The sequence below is a fragment of the Condylura cristata genome, unplaced genomic scaffold (genome assembly GCF_000260355.1).
Source record: "Condylura cristata isolate star-nosed mole 26May11 unplaced genomic scaffold, ConCri1.0 scaffold00008, whole genome shotgun sequence".
Lineage (NCBI taxonomy): Eukaryota > Metazoa > Chordata > Mammalia > Eulipotyphla > Talpidae > Condylura > Condylura cristata.
Genome location: NW_004567109.1, coordinates 28,913,558 through 28,930,756, shown reverse-complemented (window position 1 = coordinate 28,930,756; position 17,199 = coordinate 28,913,558). Strand labels below are relative to the sequence as shown.

The 17,199-nt window shown below is 34.0% G+C and overlaps 1 protein-coding gene across 4 annotated transcripts in view; it reads left to right on the top strand.

Annotated features, from left to right (window-relative positions):
- ZCCHC11 (zinc finger, CCHC domain containing 11) overlaps positions 1 to 17,199 on the top strand; it is a 73,694-nt gene that overhangs the window by 37,009 nt on the left and 19,486 nt on the right. For all 4 annotated transcript variants that reach the window (XM_012722580.1, XM_012722579.1, XM_012722578.1 and 1 more), the window contains exons 11-19: positions 1,316 to 1,490; positions 2,582 to 3,279; positions 5,508 to 5,658; positions 8,893 to 8,979; positions 10,826 to 10,929; positions 13,906 to 13,963; positions 14,059 to 14,162; positions 14,435 to 14,524; positions 16,736 to 16,849. In XM_012722580.1, coding sequence (XP_012578034.1) covers positions 1,316 to 1,490; positions 2,582 to 3,279; positions 5,508 to 5,658; positions 8,893 to 8,979; positions 10,826 to 10,929; positions 13,906 to 13,963; positions 14,059 to 14,162; positions 14,435 to 14,524; positions 16,736 to 16,849 — 1,581 coding nt within the window. The remainder of the gene's footprint in view (positions 1 to 1,315; positions 1,491 to 2,581; positions 3,280 to 5,507; positions 5,659 to 8,892; positions 8,980 to 10,825; positions 10,930 to 13,905; positions 13,964 to 14,058; positions 14,163 to 14,434; positions 14,525 to 16,735; positions 16,850 to 17,199) is intronic.

Sequence of the window (17,199 nt, the reverse complement as noted above, 5' to 3'; positions counted from 1 at the left end):
ATATATAAAACTATAAAAAATCTTACAAAGTTTTTTATTATCTTACTCTTCTAGGAAGTAATCTTCAGTAAGGCAAGAATCTTTTTTTTTTCCTCAATAGATGTATATTAAGTGCTTGGTACATTGGAAAGTTGTAGCATTGAATGAGTAAATGACTGTTGTATGCCTTTATGTATCTTAATGGTTACTTGTAAGCCAGTCTTCATCTAGTAAGTTCCTTTAAATTCAGGCACTGCCTCTTCTATTAAGACACACTCTGATTTTGAGATCTATTTTAGCAAGTAGCTGTCACTAGATTGTTAAATTATCTTTCTTTTCTCATAGTGTAGAATGTAGGACTTCACCTTATTTGAAAGCCTCTATGATACAGTAACAACACTGACCTTGAAGCCAGGGGATCCTGAATCAAATCTCCACTTCATAGAGATTTAATAGAATTAATAGTTTGTATACCTGTACTACTTAAAAGAGGAAATGATGAAACATTGTATAAATATGTGGGCTCTCATTTTTTAAAATATATTTAGCACAATGCCAGGGATATAGTTGCTTCTAAACAAATTTTACTGAATGAAAGAACTAGCCTTTGAGGCTTATGGGGTTAAAGCACAGCACTATTAAGTTATCTGCAGTCATTATGGCATGAATTTGATCCTTGGCCAGGGAGGTGATCCACATGGCACAGTAGACTTCTCCTGTCTTACCCACTGTTCCACTCAGCAGTGTATTACAATAAATCCACCTGTTCTGCTCCCTACTCTGTATTTGGTGAATCATCTCACCCCCTATACCCCTGGCTTGCACCTCAGTTCTTGTATGCATAAATAAATAAATCTTTAGAAAAAAAATTGGTCTATGAAATCTCAGGGCATTTACTTAGATTTTAAAAGTAACTATTGCAGTGAGGAGCTGTAGTAGTCATGCAGTGGTTTGCATGCTTATGTAGATTTACTTGGGAAGCTTGAAAATACCAATGCTCAGTCAACTGTCCTGTAAATTCTTTGGAATCTTTGGAAGGGTATATGAAGTAGAAATGGTGTGGAAATCAGGTATTAGTGCATTTCAATGATCCCACTGTGATTCTAATGTGCCACCAAGGTTGAAAATCACTGGTTTAGTAGAAAGAACAAAAAATTATAGTCCATAAATTGGTACTGTGTTCCCAGCTGTGTGCCACAAACTGCTTTTTTGACAAGTTACACTTTTATTCCTTTGTTCTCAAAATGGTGGTCTATTTAAGGTCTTTTTGAAGGTAAAAATGCAGTGATTTCTATTGTTTTATGAAGCTTAAATGAAAAGTTTTTTTGTTTTTCAGTCCCCTTTAACTTTGGAAACACCAAATCAGGTATCCCTGGGACAATTATGGTTAGAGCTGCTAAAATTTTACACACTGGATTTTGCTTTAGAGGAATATGTCATATGTGTACGGATACAGGATATTTTAACAAGAGAAAACAAAAACTGGCCTAAAAGGCGAATAGCCATTGAAGGTAAGGTGATATATTTGTGATACTTCATTTGGAGAATTTTTTTTTGTATGCCACTTACCTTCCTAATACAATGTTAGAAATTTTGTCTCTTTGTTTCATAGAATCTATATAGCCACTAGTTTTTATTACGTATTTTAGATAAATTCTTTATCAAGCTCATGATAGTTTTATAGGATTAATACTTAAAGGTTTCTAATCTGTAAGTATTCTAGTTACGGTACTAGCTTATTTACATGCCTTTATTTTTATTTTTTAATTTTGGAAATTTTCAAAAATACATAGAGTAATTATGTGAACATTGTATTTATGTATGTATGCATGCATACTGGGGGTACAGGCCAGAGGTGCAGGGGCAGTAAGAGGATTCACCAGAGACAGAGTGGGGAGCAGAACAGGCAGATGGACGAAGCACACTGCTGAGGGGGAACAGTGGGTGGGTCAGGAGAGATCTGGCACGCCACATGGGTCAGCTTCCTGGCAGGGAATCGAACTCATGCTGAAGTGGCTTCAGAGATCGATTCATAATGTGGTGCTTTAACCCGTTGCGCCACCAGGAAGAGCCCATGAACATTGTTTTTATGTAAATTTGTTTGATAAAATTATGTTGAAGTATAATTTTTAAATCTAATTTTTCATTGTTTTCTAAGTGCTTTCTCTATAGTTAAATGAAGGGAAAAAGCATAACTGATAGTGAAAAGATTTCAAGAAAATTAATATTAGTATTAATTTAATTAATATTAGTCAATGGAATAACTTTCTAGCAGTTTCATATCAAAACCTTGGAATTATTAATTGGCCAACTCAATCATCTTCTCATTAATTTCCTTACTACTATTTTGTCTCTTCTAATTTTTTAATGGCAAAACAAAAGAAAATTGTTGCTACTGTATTTCTCCTGCTCAGTTTGTAGGAACTCTTATTGTAGGGACCTTAGATTAGAAAAATGTGGGCAAAATATACTTTGTGCAGAAAATGTACTCATGTTTTCTATGCAGAAAATGACAATCTAACAGTTAAGATCTATTTGTGTAAGCTTGGAAATGCAGTTTGTTAGGAGGTACTTAGCTACTGACCATTTTCTTTTTTACTAGATCCGTTTTCAGTTAAGAGGAATGTTGCACGGAGCTTAAATAGCCAACTTGTTTATGAATATGTGGTGGAGAGATTCAGGGCAGCATACCGATATTTTGCCTGTCCTCAGAGGAAAGGTGGAAATATATCAACAGTGGATTCCATGAAAAAAAAGAAGGGAAAAATAAACAACAAGAAACCAGTGAAGTCTGACAGTATGGCTTCCAAATGTTGTGTTCTGCTGGGAGAAAACACAGGAAAAATAAATGCAGAAACTGGTCAACCTGATAAATATGAAACGGAATGTACATCACAGAGATGTATTACTGAAGATGACAGTTTGTTGGTAAATGAACAAGATTTGGCTGAACATGAGCAGGAATCTTCATCTCTGTCTACCAGTGAAGGCAGTGCATTAGAGCCAAAATTAGTCAAGAAACAAGATGATTTAGAGCCTTCAAAAACTTGTTCAGAAAAGGAGCTCAGCCAGTGTAATTGTGTTAATTATAAATCCCTTGACTCTAATGAATGTGCTGGTACAAACTTCAGGTCAGATCTAGAAACAGAAAGTTCACATCAGATTATGTGCACTGACACATCTGCTACCTCTTGCAAATGCAAAGCTACAGAAGATGCTTCTGACCTTAATGATGATGATAACCACACCACCCAGGAATTGTATTATGTGTTTGATAAATTTATATTAACCTCTGGCAAGGTAGGATACAGTTCATAAATATTTTGTAAAATTTTGTTGTTGTAACTATTGGTTTTTAGATTCAGAGATATAAGTAGCTTTAATGATGGTATATTGTAACTCTGGAAGGATAATTTGTTATATAATTTTCTTGTGCTTTCTTTATTTTTGCCCATAGTTACCTTTAAAAAATATATATAACATCCCAAAAGGTTTTAACATGATACTAGCTGGTTTGCTTTACTTTCTCATATATAAAAGGACCTATCACATATTTCATGACATGTTTGGAATGCACATATTTTAAATATTGCTTATTTACATATATATGAATTTATTTTTTCTTCCACAAAGGAGAACACAAGGTTTGTAAATCTTAACAGTAATATATTTAATTTTTTAAAAAATTTTTGGTGGGAAGGAATTGGGAGGATTATAAAATTAAAGATAGTGAAAACAAGACCAGGAACCAAAACAGTAAGAGTACTCCAGAGTCTTACTGTGCCATTGAGCTTCTCTTTAGATTTTGGCTTGCTATAAATGACAGGAGTCCAATCATTTATTTATTCATTTAAGAATTGGGATGAAAGCCAGAGGCACGGGGGTTGGGGGTGTGTGTGAGAGGATTCACCATAGAGAGTGGGGAGCAGAACAGGCAGATCTATTAAAACACTGCTGAGGGGAGCAGAGGCAAGACAGGAGAGGCCCACTGCACCGTGTCAACCAGCTCCCTGGCCGGCTGGGGATAGATTGATAGCATTGTCTTTAACAAACCTTGTGTCACCAGGGAGGACTTAACCATTTTTAAAGTGGAATAGTCTAAATTGATAAATTAGAGGAAACGAAATACCCAATAAATAGAAAATAAGCAATAGCTAATTAGTTAATAAAAGTCTTAGTTAAATCATATTGCTATAATATAGTATATATAACTGAAATAGTGGCACCCAGATTTAAATAAGTGTTATGTAATAAATGGACTATTTTTTAAAATATTCAATGAAACAGTTTTTTATCAATAATTATGACAAACTAACAATTTTAACCAAATTATTTAGCTTGTAGTTTAGGACATATGGACTATTGAAAGAATGAACCAAATGACAGGTTTTTAGAAACCCTCAGTTTACATAATTTCAGTTTTTATTTTGTAAAAATTAACATAGCATTGCATTATAACTTAAGAAGCTTAAGATCTTTGTTATTGAGAATCTATATATAGTTTTCATTAAGTTATATTTTATACTCTTTTTTCTTTCCTAGAAAGTTTTTTTTAGGGTAGTTCTTTCTCCATTTCTGATTGTTCTGGTTATCTATGACATTTTCCTGGATTTACTTGTTAAATGTATCATTTAAAAAGTGCTATGAAGGGCTGATGGAAGTTACTAGGGTGCTGTTAATTAGCTTACAGTGTGGTATTCTCACAAGTAGAGGTTTTTGTATATAACTTGCATCAGTGTGCATGAGTAAGTTAAAGTCTAGTAGGCTAACCCTGAGGGGAGAAACTAGCTCTAGGATCGAGGCATATTAAAATAAAGAAAAAAAGCAGTGCTCTTCCTTAATCACATGTTTCTTTCCAGCCACTTGGGATAAATTTTTTACAATTTTAGTTACATTTCTGGTAGTCTACTGAAAATTTCCACAGTGGTAGTTTAGGATTTGAAGTTTGTGGCTGTTATGTGTTGTTTCTTGTAAGAAGCTACTTTTTGGAGTTCAGTCCTATAGTTTGGTGTCTTAACTACAGTTTGGTGTCTAGAGACTGTGCTAATGTAATAAATTGAACTAATTAGCCAGTCCAGGATTCTGTAACTGATTATGAAGGAAAAAATTGGAGTGAAATGAAAGGTGTTATTTGGCATTTCTTATAATCTGCTTTGTTAAAGATCTTAATATTTTAAAATATAATCCATGTATTTCATGTGGGGGTACTGGTCAAACTGTTGGAATTACTCCATAACTTTGTGTCTAATGGTATTTTCTATATCTCACATCATCAGGTAAATCGGTTCTGCAGTAATATTTTACTAGGGGAGAAAGTTAAATTGGTTATTCAAAATATGAAATTTTATTTTTAACACTGAATTCCATTAATATGCTTTGTTTTTTGTTTTTTAAACTCTTGAAAGCACAGACTATTAAAACTGAGTTACATAAGTTTTTTTTGGACCCACATTCTAAGTGATAGGAAGTTGCAAATTACTTTATTAAATTATTAGATTTTCTTTTCTTTTTTTTTCACTTATGCATAGCCGCCAACAATAGTATGCAGCATCTGCAAAAAGGATGGCCATTCAAAAAATGATTGCCCAGAGGATTTCAGGAAAATTGATCTAAAACCTCTACCACCAATGACAAATCGTTTTCGGGAAATACTTGATTTAGTATGTAAAAGATGTTTTGGTAAGTTTTACTACTGTTACTACTGAGACTAGAATCTCAGTTTTTTTTCAAATTTAAAAAAAGTTTGCTTACATTTTGTTTTGATAGAAACTTCTGAAGCCGGTGTTCCTACCACAGATATTTATTAAATGTGTGCTATATGCAGGTCACTGTGGTAACTGCCAAGGAAAATAAGAGTTTATATGCATTGCTTTTAAGGACCTAAGAGTCCTGATCTTTGTTCTCTAATACACTTGCTCTTTATATTTAAATTGATCAAATAAAATTGCAAATGAAATTCCTCAGTATACAACCCGTTTCTCAAGTGCTATGTCACTATATGTTACTAGTGCTGCTGCATTGGATGGTCTAGATCAGGGACGATTCTATTACTGTGTTGTGCTCGCACAGCACTGCTCTTGGTGAATGTATAAAAAGTATGTATACAATTTTGCCATAATTGGAAGCAAATACACTTGCTGCTATAGTACAGGCCAACAATATGCAGTGCACATACAATTTAATGGTAATGGGTGAGAAAAATTAAAATTAAAGATAGGGCCTTTGAGATGGGCCTTTAGACTATATTTTCAGATATAGGAAATTATAAGAGCGTAGGGTGGCAGCCACTCCTCTTCCCACCTGTGACTATGCAAGTGCTTCTTTCCACCTACTTTCTCCTTCTGCAGGGCAGCAGCCTCCTGTCTGCCCGTGACCATGCTGGGACTTCTCTGCATTGACCTCCCTCAGCGGAGGCCGCTCTCCTAAGGCTGTCTGCCTTCATCCATGCAGGTCTCTTTCCCTGCAAACCTGTCCCTTTTGGGGCAGCTCTTCCTGCCCACTTGTGCCTATGCAAGGTGTCTTTTCCTCTCCTGTTTCTTTCTAATACACTTTCTCTTTAAATTAAAAAAAAAAAAAGGTGTAGGGTATTTAGTTTCTTTGTAAGAATAATTGCTCTAGCTTTTAGAGTATAAGAAAGGTAATAGGAGGAAATCAGGCTTTAATAAAGATATTTTGGGCGACCCTTGCATGCCTTTATTCAGTAATAAACATTTAAAGTATAACTGAGGTAAGCCTTTACTCAACATTTTCTAATTATGTGCTGTATCCCAAGTAAGATAAAATTTTGGATACCATAATATTTAATGCCCTATCATACTCTCTTTCTTGTTCTTATCTCTACCTCCTGCCAAGCAAGTATTTGTTTAACTATAAAATAATTTGTAGAGTTCTGTATAAATAGCATCACAAAGAATGTATCTTTTTAATTTTACTTCTTTCACATATCAATTATTGTGAGGTTTATCCATGGTTCATTCCTTTTTATTGCTGAGTTGTGTTCCATTGTGTGATTATACCACAATTTGTTTACTGTTCATTTGTTGAATATTTGACCTGCTCATAAATTTTGACTATTACAAATCTATTGTGTTCTCTCATGGCCAGTCTATATATAGACATATGCTTTAACTTCTCTTAGGTAAATTCTTAGGAGTGGAATAGCTGTATCAGTACTTTTAAAAGCAACTTTATTAAGATATAATTCACACATTTATTTATTCAGTCATTTATCTCACTATGAATCATGGGCATCTTATGCTGGCTTGCTCTAGATTTGGTAGTTGGATTTTTTTCATTTGGCTCCTTTGTCCTTTTTTAAAGATTTATTTATTTATGTTTATAGAACTGGGGTACAGGCCAGAGGTTTGGTGAGTGAGAGGATTCACCACAATAGGGAACAGAACAGGCAGATTGACAAAGTATACTGCTGAGGGTTCCAGCAGGCGGATCACAAGAGGTCTGTCACACCATGTGGGTCAGTTCCCTGGCATGGGATCGAACCTGCACTGCAGTGGCTTCAGAGAGCTTCATAATGCTGTGCTTTAATCCGTTGCACCACCAGGGAGATTCCTGGCTCCTTTGTCCTCTTAATATACTCTCCCATCAATGTGTGGGATTTTTTTTTCTTCACATTCTTAATTTGTAGCAATTAAATATGCTCTGGGCTTATCATGTGTATTGTCCTAGAACATATATATCCAAAGAGGCCCCCAGTTCAATTTATTGGAGAATATTATTAGAAACCAAGATTTGAATGTCACTGCTTTTAGATAACTCTGAACAAGAAAATATATCAACTGGTGCATATCTACACATACCTACAAATATTTTTGCCATTTTGTCTGTATTAAACTAAAAATAACTTTGTACTCATGACTCCAGTTCTAATACATTACCATATGGGTCATTCTAGCCTATATTCCCCACTTTTTCTTTAAGTTTCCCACTCCTACAGTGAAAAATCTGGTTCCCATCATCTTCTAACCAACCACTCTTGTAATTGTTCCGTTTAAGTACACTATTTACCATGATCACAAAACTGTTATTCCTATACTTATATAAGCAATAATTTTATCAACTGAGTATAGTGCTTATGTATAGTTCTGTTTTTCTTTGCTCTTAAAACCTCTGCTCACTTGAAAAGTTCCTTAGGTCATCACCTTTCCCCACATTTACTTGAAAGACGTTTTCTTACACATTTGTAATAAAGTTAATAGGTTATAGTCTGCATTCCATGTTAACACTCACCTCCTAGATGATTTTTTAAAAAAAGAATTTGCATATCATAAAGTTTATTCTTTGTCATACAGAGTTCTGTGGGTTTTGACAGGTGCAGCGCTTAGTGTATTACATTTCACCGCTCTTAAAAAAATCACCTATGTTTCAACTACTCATCTTGCCTTTGCAGTCATTGATGCTACTTTGTTTTTCAAAAGCTGTATACTAGTTTAATTCATTACACTGAATTTTACTACTTTGTTCTTATCACCTCATTACTTCTTGGGATAAGTCTTCAGTCAGTGATAGAACTAAATAAAAAACACAGTCTGAATGTTATTTGTTAATAATGAATATAAATGAAATAGCTGGAAAAATGAAAAGACAGTATGAACGAAACTGCCAAAGAATTTGGAAAACAAGGCAAATTATGTTAAGTACAGGTCATGGTGGGGCAAAGAAACTTACGGAGAAGATAAGACTCTTGAGCAGGCATAAACTGTTAGAATTGAATTGACCTGGTGCTTAGTGTAATAGTAAGCACCTCTGTCCATTTGTCCCCTGTAACATGATTATAAAGTTAGAAAACCCAAATGATGAAGAAATTTTAAGCAACGTTTTTAGGGTAAAATATGAAGATACTTTCAGATTTCATTTTTCTTACTTTAATTTTTCCTTTTTCTTTTGTTAACTTAGATGAGTTATCACCACCTTTCTCTGAACAACACAACAGGGAGCAAATTTTAATTGGATTGGAAAAGTTTATTCAAAAAGAGTATGATGGTATGTCATAGCTTAAAACTTAACGCTTTTTAAAGTTACAGTCACCTGATCTGAATTTCACTAATTTTAAACACGCTTATTGAATATATTGTGTTAGGTACTTATTCTAGGTACTGGGGGTATAGTACTAATAAAAGAGGTGAAATACCTGTTCTCATTAAGTTTATATTAAGAGGAGAGGCAATCAACTAACAAATAAGTGTGCAATGTAATGTAAAAAAATAACAAATGCCATGAAAATCCAGTAGTTAAAATGGTTGTTATGGTTATTATAGTAGTTTTCTCTGATAGGGTTCTATTTGAGCAGAACTATGAATAATGTAAAACAACAAGTAATTATCCAAGAAGATAGCATTCTAAAGAGAACAAAAGAAAGGCAGTACAGATACCCCAAGACAGAATTGTTGAGCATGTCTGAAGGCTGGCTAGAAGTCACTAATGTTACAATACTAAAATGAAGTTAGATAGGTATCCTGATGACTGAATCATAGGATTTTATTCATGTTGTTAGAAGGATTTTGAATTTTGTGTTTCTAATGAGTTTCTGATGGATTTTGACACTTGTGACTTGATTTTAAGTGAATGAAATACAGGCCCATAGCAATAGAAGCAAGCAGAACATTTAGGAGGCTGTTGCATAAGTTCACATGAGACATAATAATAATTTGGAAGTAAATAAGAAGTGGTCAAGTTTAGGATGTGTGTTGAACATAGAATCCTTAGAATTTGCTGGTGCATTGCATGTCATGTTAGTTGTATGAAAAAGATGTCAAGGATAGTTTCTGTTTTGACCTCTTGAGATGAATGGTATGATTTAACAGAGAGGGCACAAATAGCAAAAGATACAGATTGTTAGCACAGAAGTAAATAATCAAAAGTTCTGTGATTGAATATTTCAGAAAAGGGTAGTTTGATTTTTAATCACAATGATGTTTTACTTTAAAAAAATCTGCTTCCATTTAAAAAAAATCAAAATGAGTGATCAGATCTTATTCCCTGTTATATTAACTTCATGTACATTTCTGTTTAATAGTATGGAGAGTTTCTTTTGTATTTCTCAGTTGTCATTGAAACTTCAAGTAGGGCATCAGAACTGGATGGGTGGATGAAGTTTCACGAATACATTATCTAAATGTGTAGTTTATCGAAATTAACAGGGAAAAAAAAAAGTCCCATCACATTAGCCAGAACTTAACAGCTGTCATTGAATGGCATTAAATTTGAAGAAATAACCTTGTCATAATTAATATCAAATGGATTAATGACTTTTGGAGGAGAGTTCTTTTTACTAAGCTGGTATCTGTAAAACTTGTAAAATTATGCACTGAGAAGTTTATTTCCTAGAGATGAATCTCTAAATGTTGATATTAATTATTAGTAGTGATGGTGGAAATGAGTAAAAGATGAGTTTATGAGACAGTTAAGATGGAAGATGTTAAAGGAATGATGATTATTTGGATGTGGAGGTCATGAGAATGGTATTAAGGACCATCTATCTATTTCTGCTTTCAGCATCTGCATTCTAAACAACTGGTTATATTTGTTGAAAGTAGGGGTTATAGGAATAATACTAGGTTTGGAGGAAGTTGATAGTTTAGACTCAGTGAATTTTATGATGTCAGGGAAAATGGAAAAATTAGATACTTGGGAGTGGGACTTGGGCAGAAGATTTGGACTTTAGATGAGTAGTTCAGAATTTCTAAGGATATCTGCACACCCTCTTAAAAGTACAGGATCCACTAGAAATGGACAAGATCATCTTGTGTTAGGCCAAAAGTGGGTAAGAAAAGATTCTTCTTCCCTGCTAATTATAAAAACGTTTTTTGCCTTATCTCCCTTTGCTTAGAAAAAGCACGGTTGTGCTTATTTGGCTCTTCTAAGAATGGATTTGGCTTTCGTGATAGTGATCTGGATATTTGCATGACTCTGGAAGGCCATGAAAATGCAGAGGTAAGAGTTCGTGTTGGAAAGGGATGTGAATGTTTATTTTCTTCAGTGATGGGTCTATTTTTGGTTAGTATTGATAAAAATACACGATGTGTATTTTTGTATAAAAAGTTTATACAAATTTTCTATATAAATAGAAATATTTATATAATAAATATAATATTTGAAATGTAAAAGCATTAGATTCATATTTTGAAGACTCAAATTAAGTAAATGTGTTTTAGTAATTTCATAATGCTGAATTAGTATCACTGTGAATTACGACTGCTTTGTAATGAAGATTAATAGAATTAAAATTTTTTCATTAGAACTAGTGAAAAGCTGATGCTTCAGTTCAGTAGTGACTGTTGATCTTGTTTATTCTTGGCTTTTCATAGCTCTTCCATTAGGTGATCTTTGTATTAGTAACAATAGAAAAATAAAGGTGGGCTTTTCATTTATAAATAAATTGTGTCCTACAAGTTACTGTAATTTTGGGGCTCTCAGAACACATTTTTTTCCATAGAAGCACTGTGTATAACTGTCTTCTAGGGTGACTTTTAGAAACTCATTTTGGGTGGGGAGGGGAACTGACTTTAAGTTCCCAGGATACACTTTTACATCTCATTTCACTCTTACAACCACCTTCGAGGTAGATGTTATTTCCCCCATTTTACAGATGAGGAAACTGAGGCTTTGAGAGATAAACTGACTTGCTCAAGTCACACAGCTAGTAATTGTTGGAGCCGGGATTCGTACCCAGGTCTGTCTGACTCCAGAGTTCATGCTCTTTCCATTGTATTTCACTGCTTCTTTTTAATTTACTTAACCCATAATGTAGCTTAAGTATAGTACTAATAGTATGGTAGTACTTAACCACTACTTTATGAAGTTGAAAGCTTTCTGAGTTAACACTGTGAGATGCCAGGAGCAGACCTTCCCCCAGAGCAGTCTCAGCATTGAATATGGGCTTTTAAATGTTTATTTATTGTGTACAGGGTCTCAGCAGTGGGAATAAGATTATCCAAGCTCTAGTAAAGAAAGGGACTAACGGGAGAAGGAAGAAGTGGTGTCCCGGGCCTCCTTATGATTACTGGAAAAGGGAATCCTATAGTTGCTCATTCCTTTACCAGCATAGCTATTGATTATTTATGTTTCAAAATCAAGGACTGCTTGTAAGATTGGGGTGAGGCCAAGCTTCTGGCATCTGAAGTGGTGTCAGTATAGCTTCTGTTATAAAAGAATTCAGCAGAATAGTGTGCCTATATATGATTGAGAAATAGTTTCCATAAAAGGTGGTTTTTAAATTGTTAAAATTGGAGTAAAATGGCAGGGACATCTGGTAAAGCCAATTTCTGGCCCTCAAAAATAGCTTTTCTTTGTATGTGTGTGTATTAATCTTTTTGTTGTGTAAAGAAACTGAAAAGTTGCCACTACTTTTTAGTTTTCCTTAACTAACTTTTACTCCTTAACTAACTTTTCCCCCATCTACTGAGGAAAGAGGTTACCCCTTTCCAATAAAACAAAAATTGAGGAAATAGGAAATGATTTTATCCAGGCAGGAAGTTAGGGTTTTAGATATCCTTAATGTAGAATTTAATAGTCAGACTTCTAATCACTAAGGGTTGTAATATTGTATATAATTTGTAACATTCACATTGGAAAACTGAAACAATGACAGAGAATAAATTTTCTTTCAGATGACTCATAATCAAAACTTAGAATTAATGACAAATTATATACTCTTGTGTAATAGAGAGAAAAACAATCTATTATGTATTTGGTAGTAATTAAAAATTCCTTAGAAATCTCCAGTTAAGTGGCAATGGCTACTACTCTTTTGTAGCTAAAAAGAGTTTCTTGAGGATACAAAGGAGTGATTTTAGTAATATATGAGCTTTAATATATATACCCATAAATTTAATCCTCTTAATTTATAATGCCTTATCTTTCTTGTTCCTTGTAATTTGGTTACCACACTAACCTCTGTTGTCTTTAGTTTTTAAGAAAGAAACATACTTAAATTTGCAGGATTAGAATTTCTTTAAAGTAGATGCTAGCAATATTTTTTTCATTTCTTTATCAACATAGTAGTAAATGACTTATAGGCTTAGTGTGCTTATTTTGTGCCAAGCATGCTGCTGAATGCTTTATGTTCGTATCTTCTGTAATCTTTTCAACTACTTTGTAACATAGGAGTTTGTGATTATATTGATTTTACAACTAGTAGAATAAGCCTCAGAGGTGGTAAGCATCTGGTTAAAGTCAACAAAGCTCATCAATACCTAAATTTCAATCTAGGTTTGTCTAAACTCACAACTTAGGATTTTAATCACTATACTGTTTTTACTTTCATCAAACCCATTTCTAGTTGTCTACTCATGTATTTGAAAACATTCTCTTATGCTTCTCAAACTTCAGTGTGGATATGAATTACTTTAGTATCTTATGAAAATGCAAAATATGATTCACTACATGGGTTGGGGCCTGAGAGTCTATTTCTATCCCTCTTCCAGATGATGCTGATACTACTGCAGGTTTATAAACCACGTACTTTGAGTGGCAAAGTTTTGTAGAGCTTATGACTGGAGTTGTGAAATGCTAATATTAAATACCTAGACTTTTAATTTTTTATTTATTTTTAAAGATTTATTTTTATTTATGCATATAAGAACTGGGGTGTAGGCCAGAGGTGAGAGGATATTAACCAGAGACAGAGTAGGGAGTAGAACAGGCAGAGTGACTGAAATACACTACTGAGAGGAGTAGCTGGCTAGACAGGAGAGACCTGCGGTGCAATGTGGATTAGCTTCCTGGCTGGGGATCGAACTCATACTGTAGTGATACTGTAGTGATTACCTAGGCTTCATAGTGCTAAGACTTAACCCCTTGCGCCACCAGGGAGGCCCATAAATACCTAGATTTTTAAAAGGAGAGTTGTGCAAAACCATATTGAGGAAGAGAAACTTTAACTTATTACTCATTTCTTTTATTTTTTAGAAATTGAATTGTAAGGAAATAATTGAAAATTTGGCGAGAATTCTTAAGAGACATCCAGGTATGAATTTTCAATTATAACTTTAAAACAAATTATGTTTTAGGTTAACAAAAATTATTTTAACTTGGTGAAGTTTTGTTATCTTTTTAAAATAGGTTTAAGAAACATTTTGCCTATAACTACTGCCAAAGTGCCTATAGTAAAATTTGAACACAGACGAAGTGGGTTAGAAGGTGATATCAGTTTATATAATACATTGGTAAGTCTGCCTTTCTGTATTGTTACTTGATATGATACAAGTCTACAGATTCCTGACTATATACCTTTATGTTTAAAACTGAAATATGAATGTATAAGGAAAAAATATTTTCTAAATTATCTTTAATATTTTTTCTGGTTACATACAGTTTGTATTTAAGACATTTATAGATATTTTAAGTTTTACATTTACATATATTAGGAGTGGATTATTTCTTGTAAATTTAATTTTAATAAATTTGAAATGCTTTTAAATATGGAATTATCTTTCAGGCTCAACATAACACAAGAATGCTAGCTACTTATGCAGCTATTGATCCTAGAGTACAGTACTTGGGATATACTATGAAAGTGTTTGCTAAGGTAATTATGAAAAAATTAATGATCTGTTTTGTTATAATACTCATGGCAGTTAAAGTGAAATGTACTGATGTCAGACTTGTGAAAAACATCACTTTAGTTTTTCTTAACTGAGCTTTTAAAAAAAATCATATTTATGGCTATTAATGGGATTCTTAATTTTTTTTCCTGTTTGTGTTTTATTGCCATTTATAACACTTTAGGAAATTCTCAGTGCAGTAATGGATTTTATTCTCAGGCATGGGACTTGCCATATCCCCCTAATTTAAAAATTCTTGGGGGCCCTCCTGGTGGTGCAGCTGGTTAAAACATAGCACTGAGAAGCTAAGGCCACTTCAGCATGAGTGATCCCTGTCCACCCCAGAGGTGATCCACATGGCGTGGCAGACCTCTCTTAACCTGCCCACTGATGCCCTCAGCAGTGTACTTCGTTGATCTGCCTATTCTGCTCCCCACACTGTCTCTGGTGAATCCTCTCACTACCCCTGTACCTCTGGCCTGTATCCCAGTTCTGTATGCATAAATAAATAAATCTAAAAAAAAAAGAAAATTCTTGGTTAGGAAATCTGGTTTTTCATGATATATTTTCCTAGCCAAGAAACAAAATAATACCAATAAAATATTTTATTGATCCTATTGTTTTTTGTTTTTTCTTTAAAGATTTATTTATTCATACAGAACTGGTGTAAAGGCCAGAGATGTGGAGGGTGAGAGGATTCACCAGAGACAGAGTGGGGGGCAGAATAGGCAGCTCAATGAAGTACACTGCTGAGGAGAGCAGCGGGCTGGTCAGGAGAGGTCTGCCGCACCATGTGGATCTCCTCCAGGGCAGGCAGGGATAGAACTCATGCGGAAGTGGTTTAAGCTTCTTAGTGCAGTGCTTTAACCCACTGCGCCACCAGGGAGGGCCCTGTTTTTTTTTTTTAAACATTAATTATGCATACAGAACTGGGGTATAGATTAGAGGTGCAGGGGTGGTGAGAGGACTTTCCAGAGACAGAGTGGGGAGCAGAACAGGCCAGCTGATGGAGTACACTGCTGAGGGGAGCAGCAGGCAAGACAGGAGAGGTCTGCTGCGCCATGTGAATCACCTCACTGGCCAGGGATCATATGTGGTGAAGTGGCTGCCTTCAGCTTCGAAGTGTTGCACTTTAACCCATTTACAACACTTAACAACAATTGAATCCTTTCTTCCTAAGTTTATAAACTCCATGAGGGTCAAGACCTCTATCTCCAATTCAGTGTAGTGCCTGCTTTAAGGTAGTTAGTTTTGAGTAAATAGCTAATTTTGTGAATGTTGGGTGGAAGGATTTTAGTACAGCAGTAATTTAATAGCTATTTTCATTTTATAGTCTGTCACTACCTGACAGGTAAACATAATTGTTTAATTATTCCTATATGTCTTTGCGGATTGAGCACATCTTAGACAAGAAAGTCATTGAACCACATACTACAGATCATACATAATACAGCCACTTTTCTAGATTCATCTAATAAAACTGAGCTTGACATGAAAGTTCTGGAGTTTTGGTAATAAAAACAAATGATTCACATCAAAGAAATCATTCATCACCTTTTGTAAATCCTTAAACAAGTGAAGTCTCCTTTGTTTCTTTTAGGGTTTTTTCTTTAATTAGAACTTTTTTTGAATAGCCAACATACTTATGTAGTTTAGAATTCAAAAGGTCTTCAGGGGTATATTTTGGAAAATCTCTCTACCATACTTAACTTCTAGCCAGCCAGTGCCTCTTGCTGGAGACAAATGGTAAAAATTATTTTCTGTCTTTCCAGAAATTGATTATACCAGTATAAGCAAATGCATTCATTTCCTACCTCTTTTTAATATATTGAAAATACTATGTTGCACTTTGCTTTCTTCTTGAACAATAAATTTTGGAGATTTGGTCACTACACATACATTTTTGGCATGTTTTCAAGATAAATTATTAGAATTCTGGGATAAAGGAAATGAACGGGATTTTATAATTTTAATACTGTCAAATTATTCTTCATAGAATTTATAGCAGTTTATAGTCTCAGCTGTACTTTATATGAATTTCTATTTACTATTTACTCACACGTTTTATAATATTTAGTTACTCAATTTTTCAGTATTTGCCAGTTTGATAAGCTTTAGAAAGTGGTGTCTTACTCAGTATTTCTGTATAAAATAAGATTCTGACGCTTTTTTCCCCAATTATTGTGTTTTTATAGCGATGTGACATTGGAGATGCTTCCAGAGGAAGTTTATCTTCATATGCTTATATCCTTATGGTGTTGTATTTTCTGCAACAGAGAAAACCACCTGTTATCCCTGTTCTGCAAGAGGTAGGTGTTTAAGAAAATTATAAAGGAGTTTCTTTTAAAAAACAATCAGTCTAAATAGAATAGATCTTGCTCAGTTAATGAGCTCACTGAGTTTTTTATTGTGGGCATCCTGAGTTTTCTCCTTTCATTAATGGTATAGTCAAATATTGTACCTTTTTGAGAAATTTATTATAGGATATAGTAGACTAGCAAAAGAGTGTCTTCTGCAGCATTTGTATATTTCAGTCTTAGAATGCTTCAAATGATGAAATTCTTGTGCTTACTGTTTTTAGCTTAAGTAAGTTGAAAAACATTTTAAAATTTCTTACAAGCATCATGAACTCTAGTTTTATATATATTTACACACATAC